The sequence below is a fragment of the Cyrtonyx montezumae genome, unplaced genomic scaffold (assembly GCF_038088225.1).
Source record: "Cyrtonyx montezumae isolate F1298 unplaced genomic scaffold, pur_monq_1.0 scaffold_16, whole genome shotgun sequence".
NCBI lineage: Eukaryota > Metazoa > Chordata > Aves > Galliformes > Odontophoridae > Cyrtonyx > Cyrtonyx montezumae.
The window spans coordinates 569,258-589,552 of NW_027071892.1; the positions used below are offsets into that span (position 1 = coordinate 569,258).

Genomic DNA, 20,295 nt, shown 5'->3' on the forward strand with positions numbered 1-20,295 from the left:
CTACCTCTTTTGGAAACACAGCTGCATCTGAAGTGAGTTTGTAATGAAAACCATGTACTCTAATGTGCATTACTTTGTTTCTTTTTGCTTTGTTCAGAAGGTAGGAATTCAAAATAGGTATGCTGTGCCGAAAATGTAGTACAAGTTTTGAGATTTTTATAAATTCTTTGAGGAACCTGATGTGTATGTTAGCTAATGGTTGGAATCTTTTCTGTGCAGTTTCACGGTTGGAGGAGCGTGAATCAGAAATGAAGAAAGAGTATAATGCTTTACATCAGCGTCACACAGAGGTAAGCTGTTGTCTGTTTCCTTCTAAATAAAGAAACTCTTCGCTTACCCATAAAATCATGTCAATGAATTTGGTTTTATCCTGGTGGTGACTAGAGCTTCTGAACCTTGAGATCATCAAAATTGGGAGGGTGCAAAAAGGATGAAGCCACACTCTTTTTGGTGGTGCCAGTACAGGAGTGTGGGGTAAATAACTCCTAAGGATGGTACTCCGCAAAGAAATAGTATAGATGATGGTATATTTTGAGTAGTTCTATATAGACAGTATACAAATAATACAAAAGAGAAGATGGCTCACCTTCAGGATGTTGAGGCTTGCAGGGGACTCCACATGGGAGGGATTTCCAAGAAGAGATCCTTCCCTGGTGGTGCGCAGCCCTTAAATGGGGTTTGGGAGAGGTGGAGCCAGGCTCCACCCCTTCCAATCACACAGGTATATCACCTTCACCTGTGGCCCCATGGCTGACTTGGTGCTCACCTCAGGTAACCAATCAGTGGTTCAGACTGTGATTCAGCAGTTCCCATACTAAGAGTCAGAGGGTACGAACTGAAACACAGGATCTTCTGTCTGTACATCAAGTAGCTCTACTGTATGTGCAGGTGATCAAGTGCTGGCACAGGTTATGTAGGGAAATTGCGGAACCTCCTTAATTGGGGATATTCACAAGCTCTCTGAGCATGGTCCTGTGCAACCTGCTTTGGGTGGCTCTGCCTAAATAGAGTCATTGGACAACATGACTCCAGAGGTCCCTTCCAACCTCGTGGGTCAGTAATTCTGTGAACAGAGGTCTCCTACCTCACCTCCCACTGCTAACCAGCCTTGTGGAAATCTATTCGATTGTTGGACATACTTTTTCATGGCTTAAGACTACGTTCAAGTCACTTCTGACACAGTTCTGTGACAGATTTTCTGTCAGATTTGTCCATTCACTTATGTCACCAGTTTAAAAAAAATAAAAGCAAAGACGAGTGCTCATTTTTATATTTAAAAAGAAAAAAGGAGAATTGGAAATGGATTCTGTAATATATATATATCTATATTCAAAAAACAGAAACCAAAGAATGTCCCAAGTTGGAAGGGACCTATGACAATCATTGAATCCAATGGAGTCTTTTATTTTATTATGTTTGGCTCATGTTTTTTCTCCTCTTCTCAGATGATCCAGACATATGTGGAACACATCGAAAGATCCAAGATGCAGCAGGTTGGGGGAAATAATCAAACTGAGGGCAGTCTACCTGGGAGAAGGTAGGACCATAACCTCTCCATATAATGTTTGCCATCCAGGAGCTTATAAAATGAGTGCATATTTGCAAGAGAAAGAAACCAGACAAAGGATCTTTCCCTGTGGGCATGGATTGTTTCTGAAGCTTTTTGTTATGAGTTGAGGGTGAGTTGTGAGTAAGTTCTCTAAGATTTGACAGAGAGGAATATTTTGGGTTCTGTTACAGAGCTGAAACTTTATTGTGCTGCTGCAGATGGAGGTCTTCTGGAAAGATATGTTTGTATTCTCAGATAGCATGTAAAAGACTTATCTATGAAATGGATATAATTTCTTCCCCAGTTTCTTCAACAGGAGATTTCTCTGAGTCAGTCACTCAGTAGACCTACTTGTGCCCAAGAAAGTGATTTTTTTTCCTCTGTTTTCTTAGTTCCAAACTGGTAAGAACCAGCCTCTGTTTAAAGGAATGGCAGTAGTGGGAATGAAGTTCAGTATATAAAAAACACTATTTTTTTGGAGCCTTAGACTAAATTTAAAGCACAGAAGTTCCAATTGCAATCGTTTAATTACAGATATGTTCTATGTATCAATAGTTTTTCCCACAGGGTGTGAAAATAAAAAAAAAAGTGTTGTTCCATAAATGCTGATCAGAGAAGTAATAAAACAAATAGAGCATGCTGTAAATCTGTTCAGATTGAGCACAGCCTATTAAGTCACTGACACATATAAAAAGATTATTTCAAATGAAGAAAAAAAAGAAAGAAAATAAATTTATTTAGAACGAAAGGAAAAATAAGGATATTTTAGTACTTTATGTTTAGATCTGTAACATTTCAAAACTGGGCTGTCCATTGGGTTTGAGATCAAGAAAGAAGAAGGAGGTGTTAGGTCTTGAAATAGGAATTGCAAGCTTCCTGGAAGCGGTGGCTTCCTTTTGATGGATTAGCATGCCTTGGAAAAAATTGTGTTGTCAAAGTTTTGACTGTGTATCTTGTGAAGAAGAAAAGGGGAGAAAAAAAAGAGACACAAACCCCTTCCCCCAGGAGATAGGCTTGAAGGATGTGGAAAGAGAGAAGTAGAAAACATGAATTTTCAGAAGAGCATGGGACTGCTGCGTTATTCTTTATACACACGATGTTCCTTTCCCAGTCAGCACTTTATGTTCTCAGTAAGTTTGCAGATGACACCAAGATGGGAGGTGGTGTGGATCTGACTGAGGGTAGGGAGACCTTACAGAGGGATCTAGGTAAGTTGGATTGCTGGGCTGAGATAAATGGGATGCGGTTCAACAAGGCCAAGTGTTGGGTCCTGCGCCTTGGCCGCAATAACCCCAAGCAGCATTATAGGCTTGGGGATGAGTGGCTAGATGATTGTGAAGAAAGAGAACTGAGGGTGTTGGTTGATGCTCGGCTAAACATGAGCCAACAGCATGCCCAGGTGGCCAAGAAGGGCATCCTGGCCTGCATTAGAAATAGTGTGGCCAGCAGGAGCAGGGAGGTGATCATCCCCCTCTACTCAGCACTGGTGAAGTCACATCTTGAGTATTGTGTTCAGGTTTGGGCCGCTCACTACAGGAAAGATGTTGAAGCCCTGGAGTGTGTCCAGAGAAGGGCAATGAAACTGGTGAGGGTCTGGAGCACAAGTCTTATGACGAGTGGCTGAGGGAGCTGGGATTGTTTAGTCTGGAGAAGAGGAGACTCAGGGGAGACCTCATTGCACTCTACAACTTCCTGAAGGGAGGTTAGGGTGAAGAGGGGTTCGACTTCTTCTCCCAAGCAACAGACAAAACCCTGGGGAAATGGCCACAAGTTGTATCACAGGAGGTTTAAATTGGACACAAGATAAAACTTTTTCTCTTAGAGAGTGGTCAGACACTGGAATGGTCTGCACAGGGAGGTCGTGGAGTCGTTGTCCCTGGAAGTGTTCAGGAGGCGTCTGGATGAGGAGCTGCGAGATATGGTTTAGTAGCCTGTGGTAGCAGTGGTAATGAGAAGATGGTTGGACTAGATGATCTTATAAGTCATTTCCAACCCTGTGATTCTATGATTTTGCCAGAGTGTCATTGTATGAGAGGAAAGTGGAGGGATCAGCCTCTGTTTCGGTACTGGTGTGCATGCAGAGCTGGTGTTGGGAACAGGAATTTTGTTCACAGCTGTTGGTAACGTAAGTTCATTGTGTTAGAAGGAAGGGAGGATGCTGATGGAAAATGGGATCAGTAACTGCAGAACATCTATGTTTGAGACTTCTGCTGTCAGATTACTTTGTATGAGCTCTTAGGCACACACATGGTAGAGAAGAAACAGGGTAGACTAGGTCTTGGTCAGTCCAACTCTCTTTTCCCACCTACCTGAAAGGTATGGATGTTTGTAGAAAGAATAGCTGTCTTGATGTCTGCATTTATCTCTTGTTGCTGTCTCCATGTCTCAGCTGGGAACAGGGGGAACTGTGAGCTGCTGAGCAGGCAGGGTGCAGCATAGCTGGAAGCAAAGTGTCAGTGTGTGCTCCTGTTTCTTTTGTTTGGCAGAGATGGCTCAGCTCCCCTGCCATGAAAAATATTCAGCAGCATCTCAGGCAGCAATATAGCTGCAATTAAGCAGCTGTACCCTAAACTCAAGAGACAGAGAGGCTTATCTAGGTTTTCTCCTACATACACTCTCAGATGGACAGTACAGTTCTGTATCAGATCTAAAAGGAACTGGAACAGGAGCATTCTGGTCTGGCTGACCTCTTTCCGTAGCCATAGAAACAAACCTTAGAGCTGGGAATCCTCTGTGGAACTATTTTTCCAAAATGAGCAGTTCATAAGTTCATAAGGTTGGAAAGGACCTATAAGATCATCTAGTCCAACCATCCTCCTATCACTATCCCTACCCAACTACTAAATCCAATCCCTTAGCACCTCATCTAAACGCTTCTTGAACAGCGCTAGGGATGGTGCCTCAACCACCTCCCTAGGCAGGCCATTCCAGTGCCTGACCACTCTTTCAGAGAAAAAATGTTTCCTCAGGTCTAATCTCAATCTTCCCCGGCGCAACTTGTGGCCATTCCCTCTCGTCCTGTCATTATTTATCAGGGAGAAGAGGCCCACCCCCTCCTCACCACAACCCCCCTTCAGGAAGTGGTAGAGTGCAATAAGGTCTCCTTTGAGCCTCCTCTTCTCCAGACTAAACAATCCCAGCTCCCTCAGCCGCTCCTCATAAGACTTGTGCTCCAGACCCCTCCCCAGTTTTGTTGCCCTTCTCTGAACACGCTCCAGGGCCTCAATGTCCTTCTTGTAGTGAGGGGCCCAAAACTGAACACAGTACTCGAGGTGCAGCCGTACCAGAGCTGAGTACAGGGGGATGATCACCTCCCTGCTCCTGCTGGCTATACTATTTCTAATACAGGCCAGGATGCTGTTGGCCTTCTTGGCCACCTGGGCACACTGCCGGCTCAGCCGAGCATCAACCAACACCCCCAGGTCCTTTTCCTCTCTACATTCTTCAAGCCATTCTGCCCCAAGCCTATAGCATTGCATGGGGTTATTGTGGCCAAAGTGCAGGACCTGGCACTTGGTCTTATTGAACCTCATCCCATTGAGCTCAGCCCAGCTGTTCAGCCTATCCAAATCCCTCTGAAGGGCCTCCCTACCCTCAGGCAGTTTGACACATCCTCCCAACTTGGTGTCACCTGCAAACTTACTGAGGGTACGCTCAATTCCCTCGTCTAGGTCATCAATAAAGATATTAAACAAGAGCAACTGCTTTGTGACCTTTGCTCCTTCAGAGTTTTTGTTTGCTTGCTTGCTTGTTTGTTTTTAAAAAGGCAAGCAAACACTAAAGTTTTGTTTTACTATTTTATTGTATCCCATAGTAATTAAAGATACTTGTAGCCTTAGCTGCAATACGAGTGTACAGCAGGAAAATAGTAGTGCAAGAATTCTTCATTTACACTGAATTGAGTGACAAGAAATTGATGATCTCATTTGTAAAACTCCCAAAGCCTTTTTACAGCATGTAAATAAGGGAGGGGATGCCACAGTTAATTTACCCTTCCTCTTCTGATGGCTGAATAGTCCTTCCAGGAAAGAGCATCTTAATGTACGTCTTCTAGAGAGGAATAACTAAAGGTTGTGTTAGTTGTTGTTAAGTGGACTGAATAGTGAGTTTTCCATGCTGTGGTTTCTGCAAAGCAGTAAATTAGTGTCACATCAGAGAGTGTCTTAGAACAATAAAACTGATCACAGAATAGTGTTTGGAGTCTAGCATTCTGTCCAATTCCCAACTGAAGATGATGCTTTTCCCATGGAAAAATATGGACATGTATAGAAATCTATAGAGGGAAAATAGAGCAGAAGCTAGATGATAGCCTCCTTTGGCAAGCAGTGACAGGTACAACATGTATAGGAGGAGAAGGCATGGTGTGAAAACTGGTAGATTGTAGTTGTTTTTAGGACTGTGAGAGCACATGTTCCTGACAGCTCCTGTCAAAGGCTGTTTCTGTTTTCCTTCTCTACCCCAAACTGATCCTGGTCACAGTTGTAATGTGTATTAGACTTTTTTCCCTCCCCAGTTTTCTTTCTGTAAATAATAGTGTATCTGTGCAATTACTTAGATGGTAAAATATAAAAGTATTGCAGGCAAAAGCTGGCTTGACCTTCCTCCCTGTTTGACTATGCTTGTGGCAAATTAAGAATGGACTGCATGGTAGAAACTGTTTTTGATGAGTTTTTTCTTCCCTAATTGTGAAAAAGATAAAATTAGTTGTGGCTTTTTGTTACCATCCAGTGAATGAAATGCATAGTGAGAAGTGTTTACTAGTTATATCTGTAAGATCACCATTCTCTGGTGTAAAGGGCAGAAGTTTCATTAAGGTTTGCCTCTGTGTTGGAAGAACACTTTTACACGTGACATATTACTAGACTCCTGGAAAAATGGAGAGAAAAAAAAAAAGAGATCTCTGTCTGTTAAAGCACCTGCCAGACCTCCATCTGAGTCTGTAGGAACAAATTAGAAATGGTCTTCTTAATCTTCAAGCTTTGCACTGTTTGTGTGTGTGCTGTGTTTGTATAATTGTGAGGGATGTGTGTTCTTGTGTCTGCACAGCTGCGTGTGGGTGAACACCAACATTTGTGTGTTGGTACACTGATGTGTTTAGGAGGGGATATGAGTGTAATCTCTCACCATCTTCCTAGGTGTTTGTGTGTGCAGTCAGTTACCTTCACCTGTGGATGTGCATGGGTGTGTTTTATATAGGTTATATAGGCTATATAGGTGCATATTTGCATAATACCTTAAATACACCAACGATGCTTGTTTGTCACTTGAGGGAAGATGATGCAAGAACTGCTGGGGTATGTGTGTCATCTCAGGAGGGGAACGAGCATAGTGAATATACTTCAAGTACTGTAAATTAGAATGCATGCATATACTGTCTATGACAGGGCTGCATATTTGCATGACCCTCATTCTCTAATAGGTGTTGCTTTGTTTTGTTTTTTTCTTGCTTTTTGTGCAATTGCTGCTCTGTTTTGGCTGTTTCCTTTGTTGCTGCAGTCATCGCCAGTCGTGGAGGAAAAGGTAAATCCTATTGCTGCATCTTGACTTTGTTAATTGTAGTTCTAGAGGTGACTGTTGGGTGGCCATGGCATGATGCTGAAAGGTTCTGTGCTGGCCTGTTTGCCCTCTTTGTGTACTGACATCTGCATTAGATTCACTTAAGCGTGGTACACTTCTCTTGACTAGTGCGGAGGGAGCCAGCAAGCTGCTGCATCAGGAATGAGCTTGTGCACTCAAAAGCAGAAGGTGCAGAGGTTGGGTCCCAAACCAGGATCATCCCTGTGTGATTGGACATCTGCACTTCGCTTTCCAGAATATTCTAAAAAGTTGTCTTTTCTCTGTTAACTTAGAATCATCAAATCACCAAGGTTGGAAAAGACCTCCAGTCATCTAATCCGACTGTCCTACCACCAATATTTCCCTACTAAACCATGTTCCTTCCTACCACATCTACTAGTTTCTTGAACACTTCCTGTAGGAGTACAAAATATGTATATTTTCTAGGCAGGGCAGGAAATGCATGTCACCATTAACTGTCAGAAAGCATATCTGACTTTGAGCAAGGCAGTGAGTTCTGCGCCCTCAGCCTACAAAGAGGGCCGTTCCTATCTTTTAATGATGGCAAACCTAGTAGTTCTGTTACATTTTCTAAGCTTTAGGCTATTACAGAAGGAGCATTCTGATCCAGGTTTTGGCTACTGCAAACCCTTATGGAGGCATTTGCTGTTTGCTTTGCAACGCAAGGTGGAGCTAACCAAGTGCTCAGAGTCCTCCTAGACTAGGAGTCCAGGGTGGGTGTATGAACGTCGCTCTGAAGGGCTGTAGTCAACACTGAAAATTTATACCAACCCTGAGGATATTCTGAACTACTCTGAGGACTGGTAACACCAACCTCAGGACTGTAAAACTGAAGTTAGTCTTCCTGCAGTTTTTGCTCTTCCCTGGGAGATGCAGACAGGGCTGGAAAATATTTCCAGAGAAACAACAGAATGAAATTTTAAAATGCAGCTTTCCTAGCAGTCTACATCAAAATACTTTCCTAAAGATCCTACAGTTTCTGTTACTACTCAGACTTCATACTTCTTCATTAGCAAGGATAGTGAAGTTTGTCTGTGTACATTCAGTGGGGATCTGACATATTATGTAAGGAGGAAGTATAATTTATCATCAGTGACAGCATGTGTTTGGGATGGCCCTTATTTCTTGTAAGTGGCAGTGTAGCCATGTTAAGCCATAAAAGTATAATCACAGAAGTGTTTATATTCTGACTGCACCACTTGTTTTGCAGAAATAAATCGTTTTTTAAGAGTATTTTTGAACTATACGAACTTTTCTCAAGCTATAATACAGCTGTGAAGTGTGATGCCCTTAGGATCATCATTTTCATAGCTATATGCTGCTTTTGTAAGGAGGTTTATCTATGAAACTTCTCTGTATTAATCGTTAGGATTTTCAGAAGATATTAATGGAGATTCTTAAGAAAAGTGTTTCCCTAATCTCCCTGCTGGACCACACTGAAAATTCCTTTCAGCTTGTTCTGCTTTTCCCAGATGGGACACAGCAAGCAGCCACTCCTAGCAGGAGCCACACTGACACAACCATGCAGCATGCTGTGTCAGCTGGACAGTGCTCAGAATGGAAAGGCTGAGCATTTGTCTATTCTATTAGACAAATCGCTTTTGCTTTATAAATGAACTCTTTTCTGCCCCTACCCCCATGTCAGTGTGTTTGAGTAGGACTTGGGGGGGCTTAGGTCCAACTGCTCTTGTTTTCACCCATGTTGATAGACCACAGAATCATAGAACAGTTTGGGTTGAAGAGACCTCTGGAGGTCACCTAGTCCCACCTATGACGGTAGTGGCTTAGCTGAGTCTTGGTAAAATGACTGCTGCGTCCAGGAGCAGCCTGATAGAGAAGGGAGGTGCATCAGTTTCTTGCAATGAGATGCTTTTGCTGCCCTGTTTCTGGAGTATTCATACTGACAAGATACTTTATTTCCTTGATTTTCCACCTTCACTGCTTGCTTAACATTTTTTCCCACTGGAACGTGGTCCCAAAATCTGTGCCAGCTTGCATATTCAGAATCAAATCCACAGCTCGCTGGTCACCTGCATTTACCAGAAAATACAGTGATGAAGAAAACATTACAGACTTCTAACCTTATGAGTGATGTGTTTATTTATAAGTTTGTTTAAATTCTGAATTTTGAGTGAATTGTAGTTGGACGCAGCCAGAGGATCACAGACTGCAAGTATTGCTTTGCCTGCTTAGTAGTGGAAATGATCCGAAACCCACTGATTTCTGCTGTTGATGCAAACCAGATTTGGGGTGGAATGTACAAAACTGGCATGTAGATGACTCACTTCAGCCTCTTTCCTGGGTCAGTGTTGACCTTTTTGTTGTGGGACTGTCTGCTGTGGCTTGTTTTCCCACAGTACATCCATTTCTCATAGGATACATTGGTTTAAATTGGCTCAATTTAAATTCCTGGCACTTTTGCATTTCCTTAAAACACTGCATGGGGATGGTGATGTCAGTTGTGCCTGTTTTGGTCACTTGACCCCCTTTAACTTTCTAGGAAGATGTTGGCTCTACCAGTAGACAGTCTTGGTCTGAACAGACAGCACCAAGGAGCTGTGAGGGTTGGGAATCCACACAGCTGCTCAATTAGGAGGAGTGCAGTTCAGTGCCTAATAACTAATAATTTCGCTTGAGCTAGTGTGCTGTTTCTTTTCTGTAAGAACCTTGTAAACAACTAACAGATTGGCTTTCCCTCTCTCTTTCTGTTTCTTTGTTTAGCAGGAAGGAACGTCCTAACTCTCTGAATGTCTTCCCCCTCACGGATGGCATGGTACGTGGTCAGATTGGGGCCAAGATCATCCCAACACTGGACCACTGGCACCTGAGTGACCTCGGCCAGCTGCAGTCCAACTCCAGCTACAAGGTTTTATAGACCACCACAGTGCAAGGGTTTCCCACTCTGCCACTGTCAATAGCATCCCATGTTTTCATTAAGGTGGAGATTAACCTATGTCCATAACCTTTTGCAGCCTCTTCCTGCTGTGCATTTACTTCTGTGATGTCTATGCTGGGCTGAGGATGTCCTATCACAGATTTGGTGTACAATGTGGGAGGGATTTATACAGCTCCTCATGCTTGTTACCTCCTTGTCTCAGTGTTAATCTCCTTTACTTGGCTGGCCCCAGATTGAAAAGAGTGTGTTTGGAGGCAGCTAGGAATATAGGAAAATCAAAACCTTCACCTTTTTTAGCTTATTTGTGAGAGGAAACATGGAACGTTTCACCTCTCTTCCCCTTGATAAGAACTAGGCTTTTGCTCCTCAGCTGGGGTCAGGCATAGGGTTGCACTCACTATTCTGCGATTGTTCTTTTTGTCTTATTGCTTTTCTGACCTTCCTGTTTTCCTATTTTAAAAGGAGTACTAAACCTCTCTGACTGCCCAAGTCCTGCACTGTGCTTAAAGCTCTTCCTAAGACATCTAATCTGTGGCTCTAGACTTGCATTGTCTACATCCAATATACTTGTCACATTCAGTGCACTGGCTTTCTTCATTGGAGCTTGCCAGAAGCCTCACAGCTTGGCAGCTTCACTGATGCAGCTGGATAGTTGTGACTGTAGCTTCAGGTGCTCCACTCTTTTATTTGGAGACTGCTCTTAAGCCAAAGACCCAGAGGTTGTGCTCTTAGCTGTCTGATCTGTGCATTTCTTTGCAGTTTAGGCTACGCGTGATGAGCCACATTTCCCACATGCTGTACCTGTAGATTTCTCAAAGTCTTTGCTCAGAATCCTACCAAATTTTTCTCTGAATGATGTTTCCCAGGTGCCTGGTGACAGGCTGGACAGCCAGTAATGCATTCATGCTTGCAGTATGTACTCTCTGCAAAGCTTCTCATCTGCTTTTAAAATATCTTGCAAAGTGCTAGTCAGATCCTGCACTCAGATCTGGAGAACTTTGCTGCGATTAGGGAATAGCAAAACCACAGTGCAGCAGGATGAGGATGTGAAGGTATGGCTTCAGATAGTAGACTAGGGTATGCAAGCACAGTGCTGCAGGTATGCACACAGCAACCAAAATGCACAGAGACCATACTTCTACTTTTGGAAATAATTTATTGCTTTGGAGCTCTGAACAGTGCACTCTGATTTGAATAAATGCAGTATCAAGCTCTCTAGTAATCAGACTCATGTGGAGGGTGTAAGCCTCAAGAGGAGCTGAAAGGTAATTGAGGTTAGATCTACCTTCCAGACAGAAGGCATAATTCTTTGATCTGTACCATTGCAGAGCTTCTGGAAGGTTTTCAGTGAGAGCTGAGTGAAACTCATCAGTAATTCAGGATCTGCATTTCAGGAGAATATAATAGGAATCCAGATAGATTGTAAGCTTTGGTTTCCAAGCTCAGGTAATGGAGAATTACTGACTTGATCACTTTATAATTTATTATTGGTGGTGTCAGGCGAAAAGTCAATTTCTGGTAAAATGAGAACATTGGACAGAGATGTATTTGCGTGTAATTGATGGGACAGGTCTGGGATTTGTGTTGCTGCTTGTTAGGAAAATTCAGCAGTGGGAAATGCATTAAGGAGGTCAGCTGATAGTGTGCAGATAGAGCTTGGGCTGTGGAAAAATTGGATAGCTAGTGTGTTGTGGCAGATTTCCTAAGAGTATGGAACAAACGAACCTATGAGTAATAAAAAGGACTGATTAGTTGACTTGATGGATTTGCAATTGGGAACGGAAAATTTTCCTCCTGCGAGCTACTTGCACACTCTTGGACTAAAGTGCTATTTCTCAACTAATCTGCATGACTGAAATCTCAGCAGTGGTGCTCAGGTACTCCTTGCTTTTTCTTCATCTGCTCTGGTATTTTGTTGACCTCAACTACAGACACACACATAACTTACTTTTCCAATATATGTATCTTTTCTGTCTAGTTTTCCTTCTTCATGGAAGCCATATGTTAGTATATTTTAATTGTCCTTGTATACTTATTATCACTATTTTCTATTTAAGTTGCTGTCTTATTTTATTTTTATGCTTAGTTGCACATTTATTTTACATAATAATTTTGAGATGAAATTCCTTAACGTTTTTTGTTTTTATGTACTATGCTTTCAGTGTTATAACCATACAATTGTGACTACTCATGGTGACATATGACTGCTATGAATGTTGAGCCTTTGCAATGCATTTTGGAGGTCACTGCTACACATTTGATGTTTAGGAGGTTGACAGGTATGGCTGTAGGTAAGTGGTGGTTGTAGAGAGCATTCTTTGGGTGAGCTATGTATGCCTCCTAGACTCTAGAGGAGAGCTGTACAGTTAGTATAATATTAGGCATTAATGGAGCAATCATAAGGACAATAGAAGGAAGATACCAGAAAAGTCGATAGAGCTTCCGCAATGAAAAGAAGAGTGCCTTGATAGTGTTTACGTTTGGGAGGAATTTCTCCAGGGCAGGCTGGTGGCCTTAATAAAACAGTCTCTAGATGGCTATAAACTATCGATATATAATCAATCGTATAGTAAGTGAAAAACACATGTAATTATTCCCTGATGTGTTTTGGGTGAGAAGAAGCTACAAGATGTGTTTTCAATACAAATATCACTCTATAGACACCAATTATGTAGAATTTCTATATGACATTAGATTCTAAGTGCAAAAAATTACGTATGGTCTCATCTGCATTTCTCATCTGCATGTCTCTTTTGCAGTGCTAAAATCCTCATAGACTTTGGTTATGCTTACATGTTGTGGGTACAAGAAGAAGCTCTGAATCTGTTAATCCAACAGAAGTTATGTTTGGGTGGGGAAGAGGTTTTATGATTGCACTTTACACTTGGTACTCTTTGTCCTTTTGTATGACAGAAAGCACAGCAGATAAATTGTAGCTGAATTGTTATAAGGCTTACTGGATCACATTCCCAAAAACTGAGGGTGGTATTTTTTTCTTCATATGATAGAAAAGTAGCTCACATAACAAGAAACTGAAGTAGAGATGAGAAGTGAGCTTTCCACATGTAAAATGTTTCTATCTCAGTTTTCTTTGTAAAATGTGCAGGGAGACAATTGGAACATGCATGTGGGAATATGGGGACTATTTGGACTGACAGTGCAGAAACCAAACAAAACATCGATTTTATTGAATGGTGCCATATTAAAAATAAATCTTTGGTTTTTTTAATAGATGCACAGATGCAGTATAAAACCTTTGAATTCTTTGGTACAGTATACTTTGGTATTTTAGTATAAGCAAACAGAGGCCAGTCTAATTAAAGGAAGGTATTAGTAAGATTCCAGATTAAAAAAAAAAAAAAAAGGCTGCAAAGGGTTAATATATTTCACTATTTTCTCTCATCCCATCTTGAATTGTTTTGTTATGTTGTGTAGTTAATATCGGTACAGTAGAACAGGACTTGTAAATCGGTGGAGTAAACCAGCATCACAGCTCCTAGGTTGGGAGTCCTTGAAGCAGCTGCTGAGCAGTCTGAATCTTTGTAGCAGTTGCACAGGCGGGGAGAGGCAAGCAATGACGATTATAGCTGAGTCTGGGTGTATAGCTGCTGAACGTCACTGCACCCAATTGCAACTCATTAGCACATATAACTCTCCAAGTTCATTTTGCTGTCTCCCTGCAGGCAGCAATTAGAGTGGGCTGCCATGAAGAAAGATCTCATTTGGGCCTTGGAATGATTACTGCATCGGTCAAGACATTAATTGGCTGACTTTGAAGCATTACTACTTTTATTGACAAACAAGGGCTGCAATTTAAAATCCTCAGAGAGCCTTACAAATATCCCATGTTTTTCAAGAGGTGTTACAAGAAATGGAGCTGTAATGTCTGTAAAGCTGAGGCTCATTTGTGCACATTCTGCAGTGGAAGTCTGTCACCTATGTTAATTCATCAGCTTCTTATTTTTGAGTTTCTGGGTCTTGCCTTGTCATCTGGGGAGACCACACCTGTTTCTGCTGTGTTGTAAAGCCAGACCCATGCCTGGCTAGCTTCTACATAACATTGTGTCTTACCCTGCTAGCAAAATCAGACTATCAGTTTGATATCCACTTTGCTTCTGCAGTTTGGTTTCAGAAATACACTGCTGTTCTATCAACACAAGGGATTCTCATCCTGGTTATGTTAGTGACTTACTATAATGACAGTTTCTGGATCCTCTAAGAGGTCAAATCTTTCCCAAGCAACATCCGTGTCACCTTCCAGTTTTGGGAAATGCTGTCCTGGCTTATTGCAAGTGCCAAAGCCCTTCAGTTTCTGATGTAGTCAGTGGCAATTGGAGGTGCTTTTCATTTATGAAAAGGCCATCTTAGAGGTGCATGATGAAGAGGTCATATAATTATGTGACTTGTGAAATAAGTCTTCATAGTAAAAGAAGGATGTCACTCCTTTCACAGGTAGGATTTGCTTGCTGAGTTAAGCATGAGAACTCAGTGCTGTTTTGGCTGCAGAGCCATATGTTACCAGTGAATGTTGGATGTTTAGTTGGTACAGTGAGCAAGGCTCCTTTTGCTTAATGTTCTGAGGCAGCCATATGCCAACAAATAGGAGATTAACTGAAATATATAGCTTTGCTTTTCCCTTTTTATTCTTTCCTTACCCTGGAATTGCCATAGTGTCCCCAAGATGAAATGTCTGAATCTGGGCAGTCCTCAGCAGCTGCCACACCGAGCACCACTGGAACCAAGTCCAACACTCCCACATCATCTGTGCCCTCTGCTGCTGTCACACCCCTGAATGAGAGCATCCAACCCATCAGTGAATACAGTGGCATGACTAAGAGCAACAAGAGGACACGAGAAAAGCGGAACAGCCGGAACATGGAAGTCCAGGTCACGCAGGAGATGAGGAATGTCAGCATAGGTATGGGAGCTGGAGCTTGCATATTTGATCATTAAAGCAATTTACTTCACAGTGCTTGCCTCCTTGTGTTGCAGGAGGAGGCTGGGAGACTGAAGGGTAATCTCAGATAGAATTAGATGTGAGCTTTTTTCCTGAGTAATGAATTGTAAAAAAAGTTAATAACATGAATATTTTCACAGGTATAGAGGGTGGCAGTAGGCTATTGAGTTCATTTCTATGCAGGTGTGTACATCCATGTCATAGAACCCCTTTCATGAGCAAGCAAGTCCCATCTTTGTCAAAGCTTTTGGGAAGCCGTTTCTGGACCTCATCAATATTCTAGTTAAAACATCGTTAATTTTTTTTCTTTGGATTTATTCTCAAGTATTTTGTACTGAGCTGTTTATATACCAAAAATGTCAGTCAGGTTAAATAATTATTTTCCCTCCCATGTATTTACCTTGAACACTGATGTATTTTAAAGTAATAATTATATTCCCATCCAGCTGCTTTTCAAAGCTAAATAAGTTGTTTTCTCTTAGTCTTTTTCTCACTTAAGGAACCTTTGGAAAGTTACAGTTATTTCTTTTCCACTTCCTGGAGTCCTGGAGCAGGATTGAATTAAATCCTGGAGCAGATTGAATTAATGACATCTATTGAGGAAAGCCATCACCTAAGCCTTTTGCTTGCTGAAAGAAAAAAAAGAATGTAAGAACATGAGAAAAGCTACTTTCAGTGCTGTTTAATAAAGCAGTACTGATGTAGTATGTATCAGCATCTGTGAGGCTGTATTGTGTTTAGACTTGCAGCAGCCTTCAGAAATGAGAAGTGGTATGGTTCTTACATGTCATTTTTGATCCTTTTTGAATTTAAGTTAAACTCAGTGATGACCATAAGGAAAAAGTCTGTGCACTAGCAGACAAGTGAGCACAGGTTTCTGAGGTTAGCATCAGATCCAGAACCTTTTTCTCTGTAATACAGAGGAAATTCTGGTGCTAACATTCACCAGCTGATTACTAACAAATTAAGACTATAAGATGAGTCCCATTCTGTATTTTTATTAGCAGCCAAGGAGCTTCCAACATCATGGATTTCAGTCTGCCAGAAACCAGCGTAGTATAAGGGTGTATGGCTTCTGCATAGTCAACTGTGAAACTGTTATTTCTTGTGTATCCTGGCTTCAGGGCAAGTCAGTAGGCATTAGTAACAAAGGAACTGAACGTGTATGTGGTGACTGAGATCAGAAGTCAGAGCTAACAAGAATAAGTTTTATTGTATGTGCAAGAAAAAGGAAATTGCTTTAGTAGGTCTAGTGTTGATTTTGGATTTGCTTCAGAGTTAAGTTTGCCCTACAGTATTTCTCAGAGTTCAGTAGTTCAAAGGTACTATAAATAATTGTCCTTAATTTACATTTGCTTCTGAGAAGACTGTTTACCATCAGGAGCTCTCTTTTAATTCTGAAGGAAATGCGCGTGTAGAAGTTTAAATTTCTTGGATCATAGCGTAGAATATGCTTGAGGCAGATAGTTGTGTCTTTCTTTGTGTGCTCTGCTGTTCAGCTGTTTCTCACATGTAATGCAGAACACATCTCTGTGGTGTGGAGAAATTCAGTTACTTGCATAGAATATGTAGTTACAATTCATCTGTTATTAAAATGTCTGTTAGTGATGCAAATGTCTTAAAGAGGAAACTACAAAAAATATATTCAAAAGTATTTGGTATTTGCAAAGATTTCCAGGTTGAAAAGAGAAGGAACTATTTGTTTCTGTGAGCTTGAGAACTGTTGTGTATGGATGCCTAATTTGGCAACAAAAACACATGAAGCTTTGTCTTCAGCATGTCATTGCTTGCCAGCTAACCCACAGTGCCAGCCTAAACCAAGGAATGAACACTTCCATTGTTGTAGTATTTGTATATTTGGCTTCTGAGGCAGTTTGGAGAGGACAGAAATGTCACCTCTGACACATTAAAGGGACTAACGTACAGATGATGTCCTTAATCCTTCAAGAATTTCATTTGTAAACGGTCATTGTGTTTATGTTGCTTGCCTCAGCTTTTGAACATTTTGGTTTCTGTTACATGTAAATTGACAGGAGGGGGAAATTCCTTACGTTCTTCCTCATATATTGACCTCAAGCTATATATAATACAGAAACCAGACTAGATTTCATGCATTGTACAATGCAGTTTCTAAGTGAAATTTCACTCTACTTGATAGCTAAACTAGTTGTAGATTTAAGAATTTGTGTTGACTTATTATTTGTATTTAAATGAGCCAAAGCCAGTTCATAGCTAGAGTGTTCTCTGTGAAGCCATACAATTTTGGCTGTCTACACAGTGACTGAAGAATTTTTACTGATCCGTTAAAAGATGATATGGAAGTTATTTTAGTGGATTAAGTATTTCTGGTTGTTACGTTTTGATGAGGATCTAAGCCAGCTATATTGATGGCACTGTCGTATTGGAGGTGGCATGCTTATGGTCTTTCTGCCCTAAAGATATGAAGGTATCTTTCCAGCACAGGTACATTTGGAACTCCAGGTGATCTGCTGCTTTCTGTTTCTATTTTAATGATTATATCGTGAAATTCTCAAGCCATGGTATTAGAAGCTGCAGAAGGAGCACTTTTAACTGTAGATCATGTGTTGTTTCACCTAGGTATGGGAAGCAGTGACGAGTGGTCTGATGTTCAGGACATCATAGACTCTACTCCCGAGCTTGATATGTGTCAAGATCCCCGTCTGGAACGCCCTGGTAACAGGTATTTGTCTGACTTTCCGCTCCTGGCCTCTTATCTTGTTTTTCTGAGTGAAGACTAGATACTGTGGTTCAGAGTTAAAGATGTAGCTGTTTCAGAAAATCTATATATCCTGCTTGATGCAAAAATGAGGGGATGTTTGCCTTCTTTGAGTTCTCCAGGGAATACACATATTAGGCTGGTATTCTGTTGACTGGCCCAGGTCCAGGCAGCTTTGAGATGGGTTAGGTTGCCTTGCTAGACCAGGGAGCGCAAAGAAGCATAGTAACTAAAGGTTAAGCACAGAAAACATGAGCTTAAGTTTTCAGGGAGAGGAAAAAGATACATTTGTCTAATGAGATCAGTTCTAAATACAGTTTAAAGCCTCAAGGCTTTTAGTTTTGTGGGGTTTTTGTTGTTTGTTTTTTTAAGTGATGGAAGAACAGGAGCAGGGCTGCTGTGGAAGGGAGGACAAACAGGAGCAACCCCAGTGGGCAGCTCCCATCATTGAGTAGGGTACAGGACTGGAGCAGGGTGCTAGTAGGCTCCATTTGCAGCCCCAGACAAGGAGGGGATGCCTTAGGTGCAGAGAATACTCAGTAGCAGCAGCAGACAAAGATAAGGGCAATTATGCCTATCTTATAGCTCAAATAAGGACTGAAGACACAGGCCTGAGGTTAAAGGGATGCCTTGGACAAACAGAGGATAGTGTGTTTAAATGGGAAGTGATCAGTCAGTGTGGTTCCTGCCTAGAACCTGGCTTGTGCTCAGCTGGAGAGCTAAAGGTTATTAATTTTAGCTCCATATATATCTGAGAAGCATATAATAGACTAGAATTATTAGTCTAGCTTCCTTGATTCATTTACAAAGGTCTAGATAATTTTGTAGGGTTTTTTTTTACTTGTTTTTTTTTACTTGTTTTTTATCCAGTGGGTAGCCTGGCAGTATGACAGCAAAAAAGTATGCAGAAAATAATACTCTGACAAAGCTACAGCAAGATTCCCTCACAGACCAAATATGAACTGGATTGCACTTGTTGGACACTCTCCCCTAATCTTCTAAAAGTGTATGTGAGCAGCAGTAATAAATGCCTTTCTCAGTTAAACTCCCTTCAGAGTAAGTAGGATGTGTGGACAATTGTTAGTCAGCTGCAGGATGAATCTAGGTAGCCAGAACAGGTCTGTGTGAGGAAGGCAAAAGTAACTGCTGTGGTTACACCAGTAATTGGTTTGAACCTGAAGAAAAGATGGGAGTGGAGAGTATTGATGCACTGGGAGCTCTTCAGGCAGTGATCTCTGATCCAGGTGGAGATACTGAAAGCTACAGGACTCTGGAGCTGCTTCTTTAAAAGTAGAATATTTTTGGAAAATGTATTGTTTCAGAAAGTGGAGTGCTAAAGCTGAATGATGTCTTCAGGTCAGATTTTGAATGCTGGTTGCTTCTTGTCAGTTGTGCTGCCTGTTAGACTGCATCAGCTCTTTAGTTCTGATGCAGTTATGGCACCCATCAGTACTCCTTAGTGTTCTTAGGTACCTTGGTAGCTTTGTAGTTAATGCAGTTTATTTCTTTTTCTCTGCAATGTGCTGCACCTCTTAAATATCAGAGACAGCTACTGTCACACATTTGTAGTCTCCACGCTTGATCACAGACCTGATTTACCTAAGAACAAAGCTGTAGAATGTGGGATGTTAAGCAGTGGTGCTGGCCTTTTTGCTAGGCTGCTGGAAAGATTGTACAGGCTGGTTCCCCTTGTACATGGCACAGCACTTAGAAGCAATTATACCCTCTTCAACACCGATTGTTGGAGTAGGCACTGTCAATCCCACAGCACACCTCACTCTCTTATTATGCCTTCCTTCAATGGCTGTCTTCTCTTCGAGCCATGAGACTGCCAAGGCGTGCAAGATGATTCTTCCTAGAGAAGATGTAAAAATGTGCTTCCATATGATGTAATTAGATAACATTAACTTTGATTTACCTTTAATGAAGTACATTTTGCTGACATATGAGAAAACATTTGTGCATATAGACTCATCCAAAGAAGAAACTAACCTGTCAGGCTGATTTCACTTACTAACAGGCAAAGAAAAAAGAAAACCATGGCTGTTTACAGCATTTGAGTCCACATTTGATCTTACTGAAATGAGGGCTGCTATGTAAGTAGGAGGGTGTGTAGACATCATTGCATAGTCTTAGAAGTCAGAAATGCAAGTTAATATTTTCTATGAAATATTGAGTCAGCTATTTGAAAATCAATCAGCTAGGCGAACTTTGAGGTTATGCACAGTAGGTACTTGGTATGTGGAATAAAATGTGCTTTTTCCTTTTTTTACGAAATTCCCTCAGTCAGCCCATGGTGAACAGGTGGGATCCACTCATAGTTTCAATTGTAATGGTCTGTAACACTCAGTATTTCACAGAGTTATGTTCTAGCTTAAATGTTGCCAAGTAACAGGAATCCTTCCCTTTTCTTCTTTTAACCACAGCCCAACCCAGGGGATTGTGAACAAAGCATTTGGCATCAACACAGACTCTCTCTATCATGAACTTTCCACAGCAGGATCTGAGGTTATTGGGGATGTTGATGAAGGAGCAGATCTGCTAGGTAAAAGCTTATTAGAACTGTTCTGTTTTCTCTG

The 20,295-nt window shown here is 41.4% G+C and overlaps 1 protein-coding gene across 21 annotated transcripts in view; it reads left to right on the forward strand.

Annotated features, from left to right (window-relative positions):
- Positions 1–20,295, forward strand: part of MAPK8IP3 (mitogen-activated protein kinase 8 interacting protein 3) — an 82,307-nt gene that overhangs the window by 13,607 nt on the left and 48,405 nt on the right. For 9 of the 21 annotated variants that reach the window (XM_065732270.1, XM_065732251.1, XM_065732252.1 and 6 more), the window contains exons 3-9: positions 220–290; positions 1,446–1,537; positions 7,046–7,069; positions 9,848–9,992; positions 14,694–14,940; positions 17,578–17,680; positions 20,143–20,261. In XM_065732270.1, coding sequence (XP_065588342.1) covers positions 220–290; positions 1,446–1,537; positions 7,046–7,069; positions 9,848–9,992; positions 14,694–14,940; positions 17,578–17,680; positions 20,143–20,261 — 801 coding nt within the window. The other 12 variants (XM_065732256.1, XM_065732259.1, XM_065732273.1 and 9 more) reach the window with 8 other exon arrangements.